Below are 22,859 nucleotides of genomic sequence, written 5' to 3' on the forward strand. Positions count from 1 at the left end.
TCTGACCACCGAAACATAATTAGTTCATTCTTGAGTTCAAGTAGATGTTGGTGCCACGTTTGAAAATATTCCCTCAAGGTTGAGGGATTGCATTCACGAGGGTGAGACAAACCAGGTAACAGTGACATTGACCTTTGACCTATGACCACCAAAATCTAATCAGTTTATTGGTGAGTCCAGTTGGACATCTGTGCAAAATCTGAAGATATCTCCTCAAGGTGTTCTTGAGATATCCTGCTCACAAGAATGGGACAGATGGACTAATGGACGGATGGATGGACAGACAACCCGAAAATAAAATGCCTCTGGGCTTGGCTATCACCGGTGTGGAGGCATATAAAGTACGTCAAGGTTGGCGATGTCGTATACAACATCAAAGTACTCTGTTTATTATTTTACAGCATTTATATTTACATTATACAACAAGACAGGACAGAAACAAAATTTACTGTCGTGGTACTGGTTAATAGGGTTATATGCTATGAAAGTGTATTGCTTTTTATGGTTTATTTCAGTTGCACTTGTAACAACATTGTTCTAACAAATGAATACAAACTTTAAAAATCGTTTAAGATTTTTGAGTCTTCTGTTAAAATGGCGTTACATTCGATGAAGAGTGTATTATGACTTGTTTAGGACTCAAAACTCAAAGTTGAGGACTCAGGGCTTGAATGCCAAGACTTGGCACTTAATTGTGACTTGCAAACAATGACTTGGACTCCCTTATGCTGAAATTCATTCTCTAAAATCTTTTTTATGGTAAGTAATGAAGCAGAGTAAATTTTTAAACGCTGCTAGTGACTCAGGTGTGAACAGAAGCTGGTCTCTTACATATGTAAACTTAAATAAATGCTTTTTCTATAATAGCTTTGATTAAGATTAAATAAACAGTTGCATGCTCCAGCTGAACACAAGATTAGCTCCTCAGAGATCTGTTCCCTCGTCTTCAGCCTCTCCATTTGGCCCACCTTCAACTCTGGAAGCACCAAGGTTATAATATTCAAGCTCAGCGTTCTGTTGGCCTGCTGGTTCCTGCCCCCCAGCCTGGATAGACATGGCAGCCTGGAGAGACATGGCAGTAGACACCAGTAAGTTACTGCATCAGTCATACACTGTACACAGACTAAATACACCAACCAAACCTCTCTTGAGCAAACGTGTACGTGCCTTATTGCTGTAATAAATGGCAGATATGCACAATATCAAAGTCAGCAGCAGGCCCGCAAGTCTTGTGAAGAAAACTATTGGAGAGGCTGAAACAGATTCAAAGCAATCACATCAAATCATAGAATATCATGAGCACAACAGCCTTCACTTAAAATAAGATGCATTAAATCTCTAATATCACAAAACTGTAGTAGTTTTGTATTAGTTTGCAGCTGCCTTACTCATTTTAAATAATTATCTGTAGGTAATTCAAATCAACAGACTGGAATAAAGGTGGTTTTAAGAAAACATTAAATATTGCTGATTCTCTTTGTAATAACTTTTTTTGTTGAAATATGAAAAGGGACTGTACAAAATATACCTCCTGTAAAAAAGCCATATCAATTGCCTATTTAAGACTTATTCCCTGGGGTACGAGTTAACAACATAACATAACATAAGTATTTTTTCTTTTAAGAAATAACCAATTATTATTAGTTAGGTTTAAAATGTGACCTAGAAACAACTGATTACAAGTTCTCCATGCCATGTTTTTGTCATTTTAGATCATTTTCCTGTCTGATTCAGCCGTATGCTTTCCTTTATGTTACCTAAGATACTGAGATGAAGTGGCTGGCTCTCTGAGGAGAATTTCTGAGAGCTAACATAGATGTGATAAACACAGCTGTAGCTCCCTTGGAGGCTATGGTGTACAGCAGGAAACAGGAAGTAGGCTGTGTGATTTACAGCCTGCTGAGTGTAGCTGTGTTTTGTGTTGGAGGTGGTGAAGGTGAGCTGGAAAGAGCCTCCTGGGTACTGTGGTTTAATGGAGCAGCTGATGGTGAAGTTGGAGAACTCATTAACCACATTGGTGGAGGGAGTGATGGAGATCATCGGCTGGAACAGCAGATCTGTAAAGACAAGGGGAGATGGTTGAAGGAGCAGATCTCCAGTCATTGTCCTATGACTGAGACAAAGACACTGGAACGCTGGGGCAAATAATAACCAATAGCAATAATGACCAATAACGTCCTGGATAACTTGACAGTGAGTTACACTAAACCTCTGTCAGTTGAGATTACCGTCATGTCTGATGTCACTGAGAGTGTTACCTGAGCAGCTGATCTCCAGGTAGGTTAAAGAGTGCCAGGGCCTTGTTGATACGTCCTCCCTTAGCACAGATCCAGACTGAACTCTGGAGGAATCGATCCCCCACGCTTGTGACAGGACAGAAGACTTCCTTGCAGCTGAAATGGCTAAACCACATTTCAGTTTTCTACACACTAAAGCTGCTGACTCCAGGTTCACCTCCAAGCCATCCAATGGTTTCCAATCATCATGAAGCTTCATTTCCAGTCTTCCAGCGCAGCGACTGCCTCCACCCACCAACCGGACATTATCAGGCTCTGAGCAGAGACAAGAAAACAACTGAAGTTCAAATTAATTCTGGACCAGGAAAACAATCTTAACTGCAAAAGTCCATTTACTGGCCTTTTAAGAGCTTTTCAGTACATCACATGACCTTCATCAGCAGATAGGGTTTGCCCGATTGTTTACATTTTCAACATAAGCCAGCCATAGAGTGACATGGCTGTGGATGGCCTGTCCACCACTATGGTCCAGACTGTAGTATATCAATAACTTTAATGCCTTGAAATTTGGTACAGATATCAATGATGGCCAAAAGATGATTCTTAATGTCTTAGGTGATCCCCTGACATTTGATACAAACATTTATCATCACTTTTCATTTTGTGCCATCAACTGGTCAAAATTCTAGTTTGTCCAAAACCTGCTAATGACATTACTATCAGCCTCAGCTATACTTTGTGTTTAGTGCAAATTAACAGATGTGTTAGCAGTCTAATGTGCTAAACTGAGATAGCGATGTTAAGATAGTAAGACTTCTTTTTCATGTAATATGATCTTGTGGTGAGCCTATTTTGTCAACTGCTTTTTCCACAGTCAGAAACACGTTTTAAACCTCAGTTTTTAGGCTAACATCAATAAGAAGTCCTTTAGGTGCTTAGGAAAAATGGAAATTTTAAAATCTACAGTTCCACGACAACTGGGTGACCTCCACCCACTGATGAACATTATATGATATATACAGTATGCCCAGGGAAGCTTGCTGTGGAGCCGGATGTGATAGGTTCCACACTGTTGTGATGAGATTTCTTTCCAAAACAATAAGTACTGACAGTAGTTAAGTAACATTCATTACAAAAGAGCATATCAAAGCTGTAGCGTCTTCTTTACCTGAGCAGTTGAGCCTCACAGGTAAACAGGTGTTTCTAGTGGACTTGTAGCTTTCACAGTCCAGGAGAGTGGACTCATTTCCTCTGCACTGGAACTCTTTTGTCAACTGAAGAGCACTCATATTTTCATAGCGTTCCTTCTGGAGTTTTAAAGGGGCCCCGCAGCCAAGTTCTCTACATACCACCTCTGCATCCTGCCAGTCAAAATCACCTTCACAGACTGAAGACCATGACTGTTCAGCTTTGAGCTCCACTCTGCCTGAACACAGATTGGTTCCATTCACCAGCCTGACAGACTCTGGCGAGGGAGAAAGACAGTTTAAGAGTGCTACGGAAAAACAGTGCTGCAAATAGTAAACACAACTTTGGCTGAAAATTGTAAACAGCTAACCTGGAAATCCAGATGCCCCGCCCCTAGCAAATTCGAATTTGCACTGCACTGGAATCTGGCCCCAATGAGCAGAGCACTTTGAATCGCAAATCGGACCAATCAGATCAGTCTATCTGACAGAGGTGGGCTCTGAGTGGGTGTAACATGATGACGACAGCGCTGCGCTGAAAGAGTCTAAAAGTAAACAGCCAAGATGGCAGCTGCCAAAGGACCGCGTCCATTCAATTTAGCTTCGGAAGAAACGCTAAGCCAACTACACTTATCTTTTTCCTTGAGAGAGGAACAGGAGACTGCCCTAGAAGCCTTCATTTCCAGGAAGGATGTTTTTGCCGTTTTGCCGACAGGATACGGCAAAAGCATAATATATCAGTTAGCCCCACTGGTCGGCAAACAAATGGGGCTTAGTGCAATGAATACGTCACCTTGTTTTTTGCTCTGATTGGCCATCGTGCTATCCAATTGCATGCGGCGGCATTTGAAATGCCTCAGTTAGTGCTGCCCCTTGGGTAGGGAGGGTGTATCGGTGAGGGCCAGACTCAAACTTTTTCTAGATTGTATGTATATATCGTAATGTACGTTCCTATACAGATGACACTGTTTTATATGTCACTTGCTGTTCTCTTAATTGGGCCATGGCAAATCCACAGTCTGCTGTTGATACATTTCAGATCTCTTTTTTTTATCAAACATAAACTTGCTTTAAACTTGGGCAAAACTAAATGTATGCTATTCTCTGCTTCATCTATGAGTATCCAGCCCACTCCATATATCCAAATCCTTCAGGGTTCTGCAATTGAAACTGTTGACTTTTGTAAATATTTGGGACGCTGACTGGATATCAGACTCCATTTTAAGACCCATGTGGAACACCTATTAAGTAAACTTAAAATTGAACTTTTGTATAGAAACAAATCAGGGTTTTTTGCTGCTTGTTGAAACACCATTTTGCTATAAATAATTATGTCTGCACTTGATTATGGCAATGTTCTATTAATGCATGCTTCTCCCTCCACTCTGTGCTGCGCTTTCTCATGTGGCAATAATACATTTCTCATGCATCGTTGCATCTTTTATAAAAGGTGTGATGAACCTCTTTAACCAATAGAGGGAAGCAGTGTTCTGTATTAAAAGTGCAAAACTGCCTTGTTACTTCTGCACTATGGTTGCATTTAAACACAGTCTTTACAATGTCAGGTCTCAGGACATGTTAACATTAGCTTTACCTCTTGTTCACTTGGTAAAACATGGCTTCAAATACGGTGCTACATGAGCTCCAAAAATGTTGCAGTTACATTCTCTTACTCTATTTGAACATTTTAAAAGGTTTAATTTATGCATTGCAATCACACTTGTAACTGCTTTTCTTAAGTCTAAATATGTATAATGTTCATCTGTCTATGTTTGAACTGTTTGAAATTTTGTACACAGGTCTGTCTTGAAAAAGAGATTGTGATCTCATTGAGACTACCTGTTAAAGCATTAAAAAAATATTAAACACATAATATAATTAAAACTATGATAATAATGACAACATGATGTTTATTTACTGAATCTTGATTTTTAGAGATATCGTTTTAGGTGGTGTCACTCATGGTGTTACCTGAGCAGGTGATCTCCAAGGCAGTAGAGGAATACTGGGGCTTCACTGGTTCATAGTATTTCAGTGCAGATCCAGACTCAACATGAGAAGCTTTTATTTTCCATACATGTCTTGCTATGTAACTGTTTTTGATTTTTGCTGAAAGAGCAGATCCACAGTTCAACGCTCTACACACTACATCTGCTGTCCTCAGGTTCCAGCCAAACAAAAAGTCATCCACTGGTTTCCAGTCGTTGTGGAGATTCATTTGCAGTCCACCAGCACATCGCGTGGCTCCTCCAACCAACCTGATATAAGCAGGTTCTGAAGAAAAAATGAGACTAGAGAGTCATTAACATGAAACATACAGTCACTTTCAGTCACAGAAGATTGAAACATGACTGCTGTTTCTCTTTTATGTTATCTTTCATTTACCTGGGGGATCATTGTCTTCAACCTGAAGACCTGAAGAGGAAAAAAGTCAGAGAATAAACATGTTTGTAAAGCATAATTTGACTCACAAGCTGCTGTGGCAAGCACTGTCAGCACTATGGAGGTTTGGGGCTAGTTGTACGCCTAGATGTTAGACTCGACCAAGTGCTGGACCGTGAAGTATCCCACAATTCAGTAGAGCTCCACATTTCAGTGATGCAAAATAATACACAAAGACTTAGACCCTGGGTAAATGATCTTACATTTAAGTAGGGTGGGTACTGTTACACTGAGTGTGTTTTAGGAAGCAAAATTGGTCGTGGAGAAAAAAAATCACATAATTTGTCTTAGTCATACATGCTATCAGTCCACGTTAACAGCCAAAATTAATGCAGCCGAGAGATACCGTCTTTGTTATTCCACACATTCTTCTTTCTTGTCAAAACCTGGCACCTACAGTACCCACAATGCAACTTTAACGGCAATAGTTGGGTCAGACATTAGGGTGTGTTATGTTAGTACCAGCTAATGTAGCCTTAAGCTGCTAGCCTCAAACAGGGATTAGCAGGGAGCTACAGAAGTCTACTAAGCTCACTTCTTCTTACTCCACACCATAGACTGTATATAAAGATGGACAACATGACAGCTTCCCAAAAGTGAAGCTAAAACGTCTCAATTGCCCCCTGGTGGCTGGCCGCAGTACAGGTCATAAAGCCCGCCCCCTCCATGTTGGTGGATGGGACATGGGCTAACTAAAAAAATCGAAGTACCTGACAAATAAATGTTTCCAAAAAATGGTTTCTGTCATTTTGGGTAGTTCTTATCACAAGCCCTTTTAGACTCTGATCTCAATTTTAAAGCTTATTCTAATTCATTAACCAAATCTGCATTTTATCATTTACACAATATAGCTAAGGTACAACCTCTAATGAGCCAGCAAGATACTGAGAAGCTTGTTCAAGCTTTTGTTTCCAGTTGTCTTGATTATTGTAATGCCTTGAACATTGGCCTACCTAAAACTGCAATTGCAAAATTACAGACCATTCAGAATGCTGCTGCCAGGGTTTTAACAAGGACTAAAAAAAGAGACCATATAACTCCCGTTTTATGTAACCTACACTGGCTCCCAGTATCTTTTAGAATTGATTTTCTTTCATTTCAGCATTCAGCATCCACACGCATTATCTGCAAGAAATGCTTTTTCTAGTTTGTCATAACTCCCCGTAAAACCACAAATGGTCTTTTTTTTTTTTTAAATTTCTGTCTGTGTTTTGATTAAACCAACAGGAAACAACTTATCAGTGAGCTTTATCTGTGCTAGCAGTCAAATGTTTGAACTCATTTCCTCTAGACTTGAAACACAGGCGTCTTTGCCAAGGCTAAGGTTTGATCAAGGCTAACAATGTGGCTACTTCAAGAAAGTATGTTGTCTATTATTTCATAAAACATTATACACACACATCTAACTTAAATCACCTCAAAAAAATGCCTCATCCCAGCCCTAATCCTGACCCTAATCTACTTTTAACCTTAACCCTAAATCCTCAAATTTTAACCCTCACCCTTATAAAATCTCCTCAGTTCTCCATAATTCCAACTGAACTGCTGCTTCTCCCAGCTATTACACACATCCAACATCAAAGAATAACAGTCCTACCAGAGTTCCAGAGCAACACCAACACCGTTCAAGGTTTCTTGTGATCTCTTGGGACATCCACATAACATATTAAAAGTAAACTATTATATACTTGGTGGATCAAGGTAAATTCAGGGCTCAAAATGTGGGGCCATTATGTCACAGCATCAGACTAAGAGTGTGTATCCTGCATATCCTTTTTCTGAACATGATATTTTCATATAATCAATGTCTAAACATTTGTTTTTTAGGATGTTCTTTCACATATAACCATCAGATATGACCTGTTCTGAATGTGTATGTGCAATTGGGGGTACCCTTACCCCAAAATGACCTTTTTTTCTCCGGCATGATGTTAAAAAGACCTCAGGCCATTAAAAAACACAAAAACAGGAACACAGAAGCCATAATATATAAAACAACAAATAACAAACAAAAACAGGAACACAGAAGTCATAATATGTAAAACAACAAATAACAACCAGATAGACAATAAACAGACAATAATTATCATTCAGTTTTCTGCACATACAGATTTGTTTGTCCATGAAAACCATGATGCATATCAGCACTTAGCCTGAGCCCTTAAATGAAACCAAGCTTCAAACATGCCTTATTTGTTGAAATATCATATAGAGATAAAGAGTTTTTCATGATACTAGAATTTGCCACCTTGGGTGGTACCAGTTAGTGAAAATTCTTACCTAGGCCCATGGTCTGGACCCATTAAACACGATCACCACCGATTTCTCATAATGTTTTCAAGCATAACAAATAGCAAACAAATAAGTTTCCACTATTGCACCATATGTGTATCCTGTCCCATCCTAAGACGTGGATGTCTTTCACAAAGCACAGCGTTTCATATTGCTTTTACAATTTTTTAAATTTAAATAAATTGTTTTAAGTGAACTAAAAAACAGATGATGACAATAAGAGTAAAGATGCTGATATAATAGTTCAATAGAATAGTTGCTAATAGAACTAGTCAGCTCACACACACACTGTATCTCCACGTCAACCCAACCTTTCACCTCTCTGCACTACAGTCCCCTACATAACTCTCAAACTTACCATGAACGATGACGTTATAGATACTTAATATATGCAGAATAATTTATACCAAGTTTAGATGTGTCCGCAGGAGCAGTGTGGCACAAACTGTACGTGGAAAATTTGGCAAAAAAAAAAAAAAAAAAAAAAAAATTGGTTGTTGGGTAGTATTACCCCAAACACAGGTACAATACATCAGAATACCCTCCTTAAAGTGTTTTTGAAAAGAAAGACACCAAATATGTTGAATAAGTGTACATAGATCCTCCAATATTAACATAATTTCACCCAGACCATGAAACTGTGAAATGTTGGAACTTGTACCTTGAAAAAAATAATGTTCCACTAAATCTGTGAAGGTACACTTTCAGTATATGATGCACTAAGTTATTGGGACAAATAAAAACTATGAAACACTACTACTGCAATTTCTCCTAGGTTGGGCCCATTTTTGAGTATAATTGACTGTACTATAAACCTCAAAGTCTTAACCCTCAAACCCTCACCCTTATAAAATCTCATCTCCCAAAATTCCAACTGAACTACTTCTTCTCCCAGCTATTACACACATCCAACATTAAAGAACACAGCCCTACCAGAGCTCCAGAGCAACACCAACACCATTAATATGTGTAACATGTCCAGAGCGTTCGCTGTGTCAGCCAGTCTGTCTTTCTCGCCTTGATGGCTGTTTCTGGTTCTTTCTCATCGTTATATTTGACACATCAGCTTCCCCCTGCTAGTCATATGCACTGATCTTATCTTTTATGTCCTCGGACAGGCTCCTGCGGTTTATCTGTAACGTCACTTCACTTTTTACAGCTCTCACTCCAGTTCAGAGCCGATCTGTCACACTCATCTAAATTCACTGATGCGCTGCTGGATAATCGTATGACATCCAAACAAGCCACTTTTAATCATGTCACATATTCATCTTAAACCTCCATTTCTGCCAGCAGTGTATGGGCTGCGTGTCAGATTTATTACTGCAAAATGGGCTACCAAGAACTTTTATTTACATAGAGATTTTTAGATACTTAAATACATGACAAATCAAAAGTTCAAAACTTGCTTTATACCTTAATCTCAGTGTGTTTGTCACCATGGATTACAGACCAGTCAAATGTCATGTGATTGTTATTTCTCCTCTTCTTGGCTTTATCACTAATTTGGGTGGCACGGTGCTACAGTGGTTAGCACTGTCGCCTCACAGCAAGAGGGTTCCTGGTTCAAACCCAGGGTGGCAGAGCCCTTCTGTGCAGAGTTTGCATGTTCTCCCCGTGTCAGCCTGGGTTTTCTCCAGGTACTCCAGCTTCCTCCCACAGTCCAAAGACATGCAGGTTAACTGGTGACTCTAAATTGCCCGTAGGTCTGAATGTGAGCGTGAATGGTTGTCTGTCTCTGTGCGTCAGCCCTGTGATAGTCTGGCGACCTGTCCATGGATTGAAAGTTAAAGGCAAACAACAGTTTTAGAGTTATTAACACCAGGCTCCATAAAGTAAGCAAAACTTTTATGTTCATGCAAATGTTTGTGGATGCGGAGTGATGCTTATCTTGGTTCCCACTATGGGTAACATCAGTGGTTTGAAAAACATGACAGTTTGTCAAACACAACTCTGCAGTTGTGCAGTGATGCTGATTACTGCTTTTTGGTATTTGGGTTGCCATAGGGCTATCGATTATACTGATGTGGTTACTGGCTTACCATCATTATCACATACTGCTACTGCTTCTGCTCAAGGACAGACAGTTGACCACAACCAGTGTGCAGATACACAAGCAGCCGGACACCTCAAGGAACCAACTTATGCTCATAAAATACAATTTCTACACTTCGTGTTTCTGCTGTACATTTTCATATGTACACTGTACAGCTGCAGAGATGTAATGTATTTCTCTAATGCTCCAGTGGCCGCTGGTTACAATTCATTTCAGAATGGAATTTAGTTTTTGACAGTTTTACACTGATGTTATTAGGTAACGCAAATCATTTTGCAGCTACCCTGCAACCATAATGTAACTTGATTCTAGCTTTGTCTTTAGAGTGTGCTGACTTTTATGTTCACCTTTTAACGTTCCCTGAATGCACAGGAGCAGAAGTGGAAAGACACAGAATGCAAATGTTTTTTAGAGATGACTTGATGCGATTTATAATTATTTACTGGCCGTATTTTTATTCCGAATCAGAAACACCTGAACCACCATGATTACAAGCATGACAGAATGTAGGCAACAGTTGTACATCAGTGTATCTTCAACAACAATAAATATTCAACATGACATGACCCACTTTCATTATTTAATACATTCAGGCCCGGAAGGTTTCTTTCTAAACACATTATACATGTAAGAAGATATTCGTTGAAAACATGTGAAAAGACTGGGAACCGTGAAGTACCGTATTGTGGAGTTAGACTGTTTTTCACCATTTTTGTGTTCAGGATTTTTCCACTGGGCCTGAAATCATGGCTCAATGATGCACAGGAGCCAACCCTTACATAACCCCCTCCAAAATACCGTTAGAGCGCTTAACATCGGGTGTGTGTGAGTGGCGAGTTTGCTACATTTTGCGAGTTCTCTTAGCATGTTCAATCTTATTAATACATAAATAAACAACTGTTAAATGCCACAATCACATAAACACTAGCAAAAAAAAAACGTAACTATCGTACCCTTTTTCTTTCAGACTGTATCAGCTATCCAGCCCAGCAGTTACTGCTCACTGCTGTGGGTGTGTGCTTTGTGCTAACATTAGCTGCTACATAAAAGGCTGTCACTGCGTGGTTGCTCGTTCTTTGGCATGGAGTTGTACGGGACTGTACTACTGAGTTAGCTGCTAACAACAGTCTGCTCCATGCACAGCGGCTGGTTCATCATTTCAAGTCCTTCAGCTGACATGCCCCAGAGTGTCAGAGCAGAGTAAACTGCATATTTTTTCACAACTTTGCAACCTAATTTTATATACTTGGTGATTTTTTTTAATCAGTCAGATTTGGCTGGGTAGTGGGCACATTTTTCTGTGTTGTGACAAACTTAAAACTTATTTATTTTTTGCTTCACCCGCACTTTAAAACCATTTGGGGAGTGTGCATTAAATGTCTCTATGCGATGACATAAACCCTGTACACATATTACCTCTAAAAAAAGCATACCAAGCAAATGCATCTTGAAGTTTCTGTTGACTCTTCATTGTTGCTCTAGAATTGCATCAACGCACTGTCAGAGGCATACAGTCGTATGTTCCACAGAGTGTAATAAATTAGGAAACATAAAATAAATACTGTACCTGAGCTGTAACATTATTTCAAATGTTCACTTCCGGCTATATTGTTTGCTACTGTCAGATTGCACATGATTCAAAGTGAGGGGGATGTCAGAGCTCACAGAAGGTACCAGGCTGTGAAACCAGCAAGGATGGCCACCCAGGCGGCCAAAGCCACCTGACAGGGTGGATGTCTGAGAAGTGTCATGGCTAACTGGCAGGCGTAGACGGGATTTCCACTTGCAGCTGTGGAGAAGAGGAAATGGAGGGGGTGACAGATAAAGAGCAGTCAAAAAACCCCAAATAAAACAAAGAGGCCAGACGAAGCAGGAAGATTGTCATCACCAACATGTAATTTCATGGGTTTCAACCTCTTCAGTGTTGTTATAATATGGTGAATGTAGCTACTACACATGCTCAAGTACAGGTGCAAAATTCAACCATTTTAAAGACTGTATGCTTCTTTCAGACTGAAAACCTTCAAATGATGTCTTACCCATTTTTGCTGCATAGTAGGGGCACTTGTTGATATCACCTCCTTCCATGATCTCTGCATGACTGTGTCCAAGTCCTGCATCTTGGAATTCTTCTTTGATGGTCTTCCCAATCTCTTCGAGCTCTGTAAATACCTGTTCTCAGAAGAAAAGTGCATTTCTGTTATATCTTCATCTTTACCCCCAAACATTAACTCTTTGTGTCAACTTTTTTAAGCGTTTCTCAATTGTGATGATTTATTGTGAATATCTGTTGTCAGAACTCTCCCTGACTATCTTCCCTGCCGTCCTCACCATCATGTTAAAGCCAAAGGCCCGGTTGGACTCATCTACAATCTTCTCTTTGGTCTCAGCGTCCAGTTCCAGCTCATTCATCCTGCTTCGGTAAAGCTGCTTGAAGCCCTTGTGACTGTGGATGCTCTCAAACTGGTAGAAGTTGAGACCCTCGCCTGTCGAGGGGAGCTTCAGAGCCCTCTGGGCCACTTTCTTGAGGATCTGTCCGCCTGAGAGGTCACCCATGTAGCGGGTGTAGGAGTGGGCCACCAGCAGCACCGGGTCCTTCTGTCCCACCTCGTGGATGCGGTCCACGTAAGGCTTAGTGCCTGCAGAGAGGCTGATCTGTGAGAAAGAATGGGCTATTAAAAATCAGAGGGAGTTGCAGTTGTGTCACAAAATTTGCTGTCATGTCTGATGTGATCACGGACATCTGCAGACAGAAGTTTGCCTTGATTCTCATCTATTTTATCATATTATCAGTAAAAATAAAGAGAAAGAAATCTAATGCTCTATAACTGTGATCAAATTCAGGTTTTTGTGACAGAATAACTGTTTTTACAGTAATAAGATAATCATGCAACACACTTCTTTTTATAATTACAACAAAATCAATGTTCGAATTGGGTGAAAACATCACCTGGGTCTGAATTTTAAGTCACATTAGTTCATTTCTGAATTTCAGACACCATGTGATTCCTGCTCCAGGAAAGGCCAGCTTAGTCTGAAGCTCCTCCTCCTTGTAACCTTTATGTGCTGAGACTGTCATGCAGCCTGTGTGTGCTTTCTGCTGACCTGGCTCTCCCATTCCTCTCCATAGAAGTACTCAAGGTCCCGTGCCAAGGCTTCACGCCGGTGCAGCTCTGCGGGGAAATAGATTGGGGCGATGTCAGGATGGTCTTTGTTCTTTTCGATCTCCTCCTCCATGGCTGAGTAGACAAAGTATAGAGCTGCTGTGCCTCTCTGAGAACAGAAGCAGAGAGAGTGAGAAAGTGAGATAGTGGGACAGACACATAGATAAAATGGTAACTGATATACCATTTCAGTTACCATTTCAGTTACCATGTTATATATTCTGATATAACATTTTCGGCTTGTAAATCAAGTTGATGAATGATGACATGACATACTGCACATTTCTATTCAATATAGTTCCTGGTCAAGTGTCAGAGATGGAAAGGAAAGGTTCGGTCAAAGAGCAAAATGCAAGACACTCTAGAAGACAACCTTAAACAGCTCCCGCTTGATGCGGCCACGGAGGAAATCTTTAACGAACTGGCAGTTCTCCGCTCTGTCGTGGGACTCCTTGGTCCCCTCGGCTAACATCTCAGACAGGTCGGTGGGGCTTGGAGGAACAGAGGAGGGCAGAGGAAGAAGGGGCAGACATGAATACTTGAGCCATTTGGCTGTTGTTTTTAAATCATTCCCACAATTTGCCAACGTGGTTTTCCTCCATACCTGAGCACTTCCTCATCGTCTTCCACAACAATTCTTGCACCACCATTCGTCACACCATTGGATCTGGGCTCAGATGTCACCTTGGTTTCCATCTTGCTAGTTAAGAAAGCAGGAGAGGGACATTGATACAGGCTATCAATTGAATATAATGCAAAAGAGATGTTTGTATATCTATATAACAGTGATGTTTCACTAAAACAGTGAAGAGGAAAAGCTGGAAATTACCATCAAAAGACAGCTTAAGATAAATACCTTTTGCTTTATAACACATGTCAATATTGTGTAAATTACCTCTGAGAAATCCACCAGTCCCTATATAAGTATGGGCTTTACAAAGCTCCCCATAGAGATACTGTGCAATTTTAAGTTTAGGACCATTATTGTGACACCACAATGCATATAATTCATTAGTTGGTCAAACACATTATGGTGGCAGGACTTAGTCGTTCTAAAACATTAGTTTAATAACATTAGTATATCGTTTTTGAAGTATTATTGTCAAAATAAGTCGAAGCTAAGACATGACATTCCCGCGGACAGTTACAAAACGGACACAACACGTCTTCGGTATTATGCAAGTAGCAACAGTTACAAACTGGTTTCTTTACACAGTATAGACTTTAAAGTTGGTTTTCTGTCTCTGTAACCACAACCACATACTATGTTTTATAACCGTATATTCAGAAAATGACACAAAACGTAGGTTTACCTTGTTAAAACTCTGCTTTCACAACACCACGCAAAACAGTTAGAGGACACAATGTGAAGGGGGCGCGGTGCCTGTGAGATAAGCCAATCAGAACTTTCGCACAGCGGGAAAGCACGCTGATTGGTTAGAGCCACAGGTTTTTACACCAATCAGATTTCTCACCACAGATAGAGGCGGGTCTTAGCACGTGTTTTTGATCAATATGATTAAAGCAGTGTTGTGGGAAATGAAGTTTGCACCATTTGAGTGTCAAACAAACGGTATTATATGTATTTTAGAGCTGTGTTGGCGAATGTTTTCAACTATTTACGATTTAATAAAAGCTCTTTTACTTATTTGCTCATATCATGGCCACTGTGTCACTTTGTGCTGCATGCTTCATGTGCAAATTACTAATTTCCCTGCATTTTGTTTTTGTTTTTCAAGATATTTATTTTTTTACAATGCAAAAATTTAATTTCTTTCTGTCAGAGATCATGGCATTAAGGCTGTTAATCATACTTAGTTTTTATTCATCTTATTTTACTCAGTAGTTCATCCAGCTCCTTTAAGTCACTGAAATAAAGTGCTGCTTTTATGAAATTCCACCTGCAGACTGACTCTTCGTTGTCCATACTTGCATTTACAGATCTGCATGGAGCTCATTTTCCCCACACTGTATTGTGGTATGTTTATTTGACCGCCAGGTGTCACTAGACTCCATACAATGTACCACAAAAACGTATCAGATCCTCAATTTATTCAGCAGCTGAGCTCAGGTCATTAGTGCAGATGGAGGAGTGGGCTGTTGGCTTATTTCATAAACTGCACCGGTGATTATTATCTAGGCAGTACCTATTGTATTGCCCCCTTTGCCTTACATATGAATATTATGTTGTGTAATAATATATAACTTCACCCAGTCTGTAACCGTTAACCCTCATAATCATTTGCCACTTACATTCTCTGCTTCTCAGTCCCTCTTCTGCATGACTGCACGGATGCAAAGATGCAAAAATAAACACACGTCCTGCTCTGGCACCAAAATGCATAGGAACTGTATGTACGTGTCATATTTTGAATAGTCTGTCTTCCTATGTTCTGCTGTTTACATAACTGTGCTCTGCTATCTATCTACACATCGACTGCAATGTCCAGCAGATAGGGACTGAGCTGGATGTTATTGTGTGGTGCAGTCACACCCTAGATAAAGAACACCCTCAGTTCACCTATGGGCTCCCAAAAGAACACTTGAGAACATGAACAAAGGAACAAAGGTCCTGGATTGGAGTTTTTTCCTCTGCAAAACCTCCGTGCATTGAAAGGGATTCTGGCAGCCCAGAGGGCTTCTTTCATGTCTTGAAGGGCCCTGGAGAGCCCTGCTCTGCTGTAGGAAAACCCCACTTCTACTTGCTGCTGTCCAGCTCCAAACCGCTCCAACTACAGACCCACCTCTGTTTGTTTTTGTCATTGTTAATAACCGAGACGAGCTTCCTATGATCAACAATATTGCATTGACCTCGACTCCATCCAGCCAGAGTGATTTTGCTTTTATATTCAATACAATTTCCTGTGTTTATGAAGATTTTGGCTGCTTTTCTCTGACTCATTAGTCATTAACAATATATAGGAAGGCGCATGCAGTTTTTTAGAACTGATGTGTAATACTCTTAAGTATGCCTGACCGCCTGTGTTTTCCCAAAGTGACATTTATCACAGTGCAACCTGGATACCATCATGTTTGTATCCCTCCCTGTAAGTGCTAAACTAAGGCCATGGCTCCCTGGGGTTTACATGACGCTGCTATGATCCACTGTCCAGCCGTGCCAGATCGTAGTAATCACACATTTATCACGCGGGCACTTTGTTCCCTTTCATTGTTTACCACATTCCAGATTGTTTTTGGCACAATATTTTGGATCTTTATTACACAAAAGGGAAACCCTCCTGTCGGTGAAGGATTTCCTCTTGTTTTCAATAATCAAAAGGCTCATGCTAAAATAATCCAGAGTTGGATTCATTTCGGCCTTGTTCAAGTTTTAGGTCAGTGCGCTTTTTAAAGACTATTTGGGAATGGTAAAAAACAGTGTGGGCCTTTGATATTTTGTGATTTTGTTTTTGTTAGGTGACATTATTTTGTGGTGTTTGACCTTGACTCATTGGACAAAACTGTACTTCGGTCCTTGACATTCTACATGGCTCATTTCCTCACTGACTAATATGGACTAACAATATGTTTTATTCATAGTGTTAAAATGTGCATACAGTCATGACAGACTTATTTCATTTACATCCTTGCTTAGTTTGACACAACATACATGATATAAAAAAAATACACCATAGCCTATATTAGCATGATTTAATTGTCTTTTTGTAAAACACACTTATTTGCTTGCTTGCTGAGCGTTAAATAAGAGGGCTGATAGCACTCTCATGTCCGTGTACTAAGTGTAAAGCTAAAGCTAAATTAGCTTAGTTTAGCATAAAGAGTGGAAGCAGAGGCAAACAGCTAGTCTGGCTCTGTCCAAAGTTAAAAAATACGCTTGCCAACAACACTTAATAAACATGTTGTTCCTTGTTTGTTTAACCTGTACACAAACAGAAACCTAAAAATCACAATTAGCGGTTTTACTAGCCTGCTCTTAATCTCAGGGTGTCAATTACTGACACTTTGTCACATCCCTCAGCATGTGGTATCTACGCCAAAGTCACCCTTTAACGTCTTTATGAGACGCACTGGGCTTCAACTAACACCACTGCAATCCCATCAGTGGTAATATTTGACAATGAGAGCAACTGATGTGGCATAAAGAGTGATAAAGTCTGTGTAGGGTGGGGGGGAAAGCAGGTGGATGGGTCAAAGAAAGCCGGACTTATCCACGGGACCACATGTCAAACCAAAAGTCAGTGTTGTTTTAATGTGACGTTACACAATTGATGCACGGTCGTAATGCACTGATGTCACTCATGATGTATTTACGTTATAGATAACAAATGTACATATATTTTTAAGATTGTTTTTTGGGGGGTATTTTGCCTTTGATTGATAGGACAGCTAAGCATGAAGGGGAGAGAGAGAGAGAGAGAGAGAGAGAGAGAGAGAGAGAAAGAGAGAGAGAGAGAGAGAGAGAGAGAGAGTAACATGCAACAAGAGGCTGCAGGCTGGAGTTAAACCCGGGCTGCTGCGGGCAAGGACGAGGCCTTTGTACATGGGGCGCCTGCTCTATCCACTAAGCCGCCGACGCCTCAAATGTATTTATTTTAACCAAAAACGTGATCATTTTTCCAAACTTGACCCAAGTAGTTTTGTTGCCTAAACCTAACTGCAACCATTCCAAACATGAGCCACCAGGTACAATGTGTTTCAGCTGTGCATCACATCAATATGCTAAGGGTTGCTCTGCGCTATGAGACGCCAAGGGGCGTGACGAAGTGTCGGTATTTGACGACCTGGGAATGAGAATGGGTTGGGTTTTATAGTGAGTCACTGCACCAACTACAGCTCAACAATAAATGGTTACAACACATGTGTCGTTTTTACATTTCTGTTTGTTAGGGATGAAAAAAAAACAAGAAACAAAGTGTAAGTAAAAGTAAGATGCTAATAGGTGTATTTTGGAATGGACAGAGCCAGAAGGTTGTCTCTTGCTGCTTCTAGCCTTATACTGAGCTAATCTTATTGTCTGCCCTGGCACTAACTTCTGCGTTAACACATAGACAAGTATTATTGATTTTCTCATCTAATTTGCATGTGTATCTCCTAAAGTTTGTACTCCACCTTTACTGAGGGTGTTAGATGGAAGGATGTGCTGAAAATGACACAAATATTTCATTGACAGAGGTGGCATGGACAAGTATTGTTGGCAAAATTGTATATCTGCCCACTGATGGGGCTCATGTGCTCAAAACAAGCAATAAATTATTAGTTTTGTCCAACCATTTTTCTGCCATGCACTTAATTTACAACTGAGAAAGTCCACCTTTTAAAGCATATCTCCAATTGATCACATGAACTGCTCATAGCATTAACAGCTCATCAGAATAGATCATATTTTATGAAGCTGCTGAAGGACATCGTTGGTCTCCCTGCGTCTGCTGATTGAAATACTCATTCATTTTGCTCTCTCGTCCTATGCAGGACCTCTTTGCATAGCATGAACAGGAGCAGCCAAAAGTAACATGTGAGATGGATGACTTAAGATAAAAGTTTAATATCTGAGAATCCCACAGGAATAAAAACATTAAAGTGCCACATTTATCTAACAAGAGTGCAAGGAGCAGATTTGTTTTCTCACCTCCTGCAGGATACAACCCTATCAGTTTGCCATAGACTGGCAGCTACCGGCCATACTCTCCTGATTTATAGCCGTACAAAATGAGCAGCTTTGCGTCTCTGGTGGGTTTCAAGGGTGAGGGCCTGGACCCTGGTACCATAAATCCTGGTGGCTGTGGTGGCCTGCAGAGAGTGTGCTTAACCCTGCATCAGTTTTATAATTAGAAACACACCTCCCTGCGTTTGCCTGCAGGAAACAGCCCGGGCCTCCGTGTGTGTGCGAGGCTGCGGGCTAACAAAGAGAGGAAAGTGGACACATGGGGCAGGCATGCGATTTGATCACAGTCTGGCATTTGAGTGCTGCGATCACCTCGTTAGAATGTGCAGGTGGATGGCAGGGCAGGATGGAGACAACCTATGAGATGACGTAATGAGACAAGGGAAACGAATAGTCATGCTTTTACTGTATGTTTCGATTAGACATCACTGAACTATGGGGTTATGCTACAGACAAAGCTGTGCAGGTTGACTCACAGTCTTGAAGCATTGTGACTTAACTGTAGCATGCATATACAGTTAATCTGAAAAAGAGTGTGCTGTTTTGAACACAACTGTGAAACTTGCATGGAACAATTTAGTGTTGTTATCAGTGTATACAGAACATTGCATTAAAAAAACATTTTATTAAAGCTAAACAGAATTTTAAATATAGAGTTGTTTAGTGGTGTACCCTTGAGTCATGATAAGAGCAGACGCTCTTTTTCTGTTTTTTCATCCCAGAAAGTTTTAGTTATGAGGATGATACTCGCCACCCCCCGCCAATCACTGATCTCCTTTATCTCTGTTATCCCCGATGTCTCCGAGGAAATCTGAAACACATGGAGATGGAGCAAACCTAAACTAATGTATTAGTGATGGGAAAATCCTATTTTGTGAGTGAAAAGTCACATTTGGTTGAAAGCCACAAAAGACAGGAAATCCAACCAATCCCTGCTAACACAAAATACACCCGGCTCTTTTTTTATAGGGCGCTTTGAAAAGAGCAGCTGTGTAAAAGTTGTACTCACAAATAAGCAAATTGCTTAGAGTCAATGTGCACAAATTGGACTATGAAAAACAAACTGTGTGTCTCTTTGACAGCTGGATTGAGGCAAAAATTTAAAACTTAAACATGTTTATTTGCAGGGTAGAATCAAGAATTCTACTGAATCACTAAGTCTAACATGTCAACGTTTGAAGACCATACAGATAAACCAAACCAAAACTAAAAACATACAGTATTTTTTCAAATAGCAAAAAATTCATACATTCATGGATTTCTGAACGAGCCCACCTGGCACAGGCTCAGGGGCCCAAAGTGTCAGGGGGCCCACTGGTCTTAACCTGCGAAATGTCACTCAAATTAACACGTACTGACCAGAAAGAGACTCAAAGACCCCACAAAGAGACACAAAAATGCAACAAAGAGATGCCAAGGGACCATAAAGAGACACAAAATAACTACAAAAAGGGGAAAAACAACCACAGAGACACAAAATGACTACAAATTGAGACACAAACTTGCCACAAAGATGCGAAACAAATACAAAGAGACACAAAATTGGCTCAGAGACACAAAGTAACCAAAAAAAAGACACAAAATTACTACAAAGTGACACAAAATTACTAAAAAAAGACACAAAATTACTTCAAAGTGACATAAAATAACTACAAAATGGACGAAACAACATAGAATGAGACACAAAGTTACCAAAAAGCGACACAAAATTACCATGAAGCGACATAAAAAGATAAAAGATGACCATAAAAAGATGCACAATGACTAAAAAGAGACGCAAAACAATAACAACAACAAAAACTAAACAAACAAAAAAGACATATAACCACCACAAAGCCTGCATGTCTTGCTCCTGTGTGAGGTGGTGGGGCCTTTTGCATGTTTGTGCCCAGGGGCCTATTTACTCAGAATCCGCCCCTGCATACATCCCCACAAAATCAAAAAACCTTGGCTATTTCATCACTGATATAACAGACAACTTAAATGAAACACTTACTACCTAAAAAAGCTACAAGGAATTTGTGCACAAGCAAACAGATCCAGCATCCATCAGACATCTTACACTATGTTTCTCATTTCTGCCTCTCCGCAAAGAAACATGGCAGACAATGGATGTCATCATGTGACTTGTGTTTCTTTCCTACACCAGCAATAATATACTAACCATTCTGCAGAGCTGATGAAAAGTGAGAAGGGAAGGATTTTTTCTTCTCAAGGACAGGATGAAGGAGTAGTGGAAGACGTGCTCTGTAAGCCCCACTAGCTTGGGAAGCCATGTTCTTGGACAGGCTTCACGCCATCTTCTGTTTCATCAATTGTTTTTACGGAGCGTCGAGTCCCACCGCCCTGGCAGTGCAGGCCAAGGCCAGACAAAGATCTCACTAGTGGAATGTTTTTGAAAACAAAAAGAGTTAGGGATTCACTGCTTCACCCTATGTTTTCTTCTGCAGTAGCAGTGGAGGGGACGTGTTGTGGGGTAACACAGGGTGAGGTTGAGAGAATCTGACAATAGACAATGGATAATCCGCACCACAACATCCATTGTGTTCAGGGGTGAAATGTCTCCTGGTGTGATTCGTGGAGTCCAAATATTCTCTCCTTTGAATCAAACCCAAATTTTCTTTTCCTTTTTTGTTTCAGCATTCTTTCACCAGGGAATCTACAACAAAAATGTTCTATTTTTGTCCCTGGGTATTTAGACAGCACTGGGGAGACATTTAAAAATTGATTAAGGAAAAGGGAAAATGTGTACCCAGCAGAGGACTATCTTCCCTATTTGGATTTAGTATTCCTACATAACACTGGATTGAATATGTGCTCCATTTGTCCTTATAAGGTTAATTAAGTACTCTAAATACAGACGATACAGAACCTGTGTTGCATTAACACCCTCACAGGGAACCAGGCAAAGTTCATGGGTTAATACGTACAACGTTTGCACCCATTTGACACACAGGGCTGTACTTCCCCCAGTTGGACGGCATCTTTGTCGTATTATTTCCCTCCCTAAAAAAAACACATTGAATCCAGCATACGGGACCAGTTCTCACACCCGACCTATAGAGAAAAGCCTTGTGTGCCACGCTACACATTTGAATTCTTTGAAAGCGATGCCTCACCCAGTGGGGGGTTCCTGCTGAAAGGAGGAACGCGACTCAGCCACAGCCTCAGAGGCTAATACAGGATGGAGGGAGGAAGACTGCTCTGCTCCCAACATTATGTCCCCAGTGTTCCCAGTACCACTGCAGTTTTACGTTCCTGCTGATAGTTGAGAACAGCCTGGTCCCTCATTAGACAGGTGTCAGAGACTGACCGGCTGATTAACTGTGTTTACCTTGGCATTACTGGCCAGACTGACAGTCTCCACTTAAAAGCTGCGGGGGGATTTCCTCAAGGTCAATCTCATCAATACTGAACAATGCCACATTAGTGGATGAGGGAGGGAAGTAGCAGGAGGGTGTAAGAGTGGGGTGAGGTGGGGTGGTAGGTGCCCTTTGGGTGCTAAGTGATGTAATCTGGTCAGTTATTGTAGTGCTGCCCCTCGAGGCTTCAAGTACTTACCTTGAATACAACACAGGAAGTCAATGCTTTGGTGTATATCAATGGTTGGCAGGTTTATAGCTCAGTCGTACCAGTATCAGTAGCTCCATTGTGTAAACTACAGTTTATGAGATGCAGTATACAGTATGTCCATATGGTGAGAATAGACTGTGAGCTATTCCTGATGTAGAATAGACACGGAAATACAGTGAGAACGCAAACAATGAATGCGCTACCGTGGCAGCATACATTTTTAGCACAATGATTCCTGTGTTTTTTATTGCAGTTGCCACCTTTTGATCTTCTCTGTTCGTGCTG

The 22,859-nt window shown here is 40.6% G+C and overlaps 2 protein-coding genes across 3 annotated transcripts; both read right to left on the reverse strand.

Moving 5' to 3' along the window:
• Positions 1 to 567: 567 nt before the first annotated feature.
• Positions 568 to 9,142, reverse strand: LOC126390883 (deleted in malignant brain tumors 1 protein-like). The gene is made up of 8 exons (XM_050045376.1): positions 9,092 to 9,142; positions 5,810 to 5,839; positions 5,396 to 5,698; positions 3,406 to 3,702; positions 2,259 to 2,552; positions 1,758 to 2,057; positions 1,168 to 1,253; positions 568 to 1,062 (listed from the first exon to the last, which is right to left on the reverse strand). Exons 1-8 carry the CDS (start codon positions 9,132 to 9,134, stop codon positions 925 to 927), a joined length of 1,491 nt encoding a protein of 496 aa, XP_049901333.1. The 5' UTR covers positions 9,135 to 9,142; the 3' UTR covers positions 568 to 924.
• A 1,108-nt stretch (positions 9,143 to 10,250) lies between these two features.
• Positions 10,251 to 14,749, reverse strand: hmox2a (heme oxygenase 2a). 2 transcript variants are annotated; one of them, XM_050045378.1, is made up of 7 exons: positions 14,692 to 14,749; positions 13,983 to 14,074; positions 13,752 to 13,869; positions 13,320 to 13,487; positions 12,546 to 12,869; positions 12,254 to 12,386; positions 10,251 to 12,003 (listed from the first exon to the last, which is right to left on the reverse strand). In XM_050045378.1, the coding sequence occupies exons 2-7, from the start codon at positions 14,072 to 14,074 to the stop codon at positions 11,876 to 11,878; spliced, it is 963 nt and encodes a 320-aa protein (XP_049901335.1). In that variant the 5' UTR covers positions 14,692 to 14,749; the 3' UTR covers positions 10,251 to 11,875. The 2 variants fall into 2 exon arrangements, with proteins under 2 accessions (XP_049901335.1, XP_049901334.1); XM_050045377.1 differs by having other exon boundaries at positions 10,252 to 12,003; positions 13,983 to 14,078; positions 14,692 to 14,747.
• Between the last annotated feature and the right edge of the window lie 8,110 nt (positions 14,750 to 22,859).

The sequence above is a fragment of the Epinephelus moara genome, chromosome 5 (genome assembly GCF_006386435.1).
Source record: "Epinephelus moara isolate mb chromosome 5, YSFRI_EMoa_1.0, whole genome shotgun sequence".
NCBI classification, from domain to species: domain Eukaryota; kingdom Metazoa; phylum Chordata; class Actinopteri; order Perciformes; family Serranidae; genus Epinephelus; species Epinephelus moara.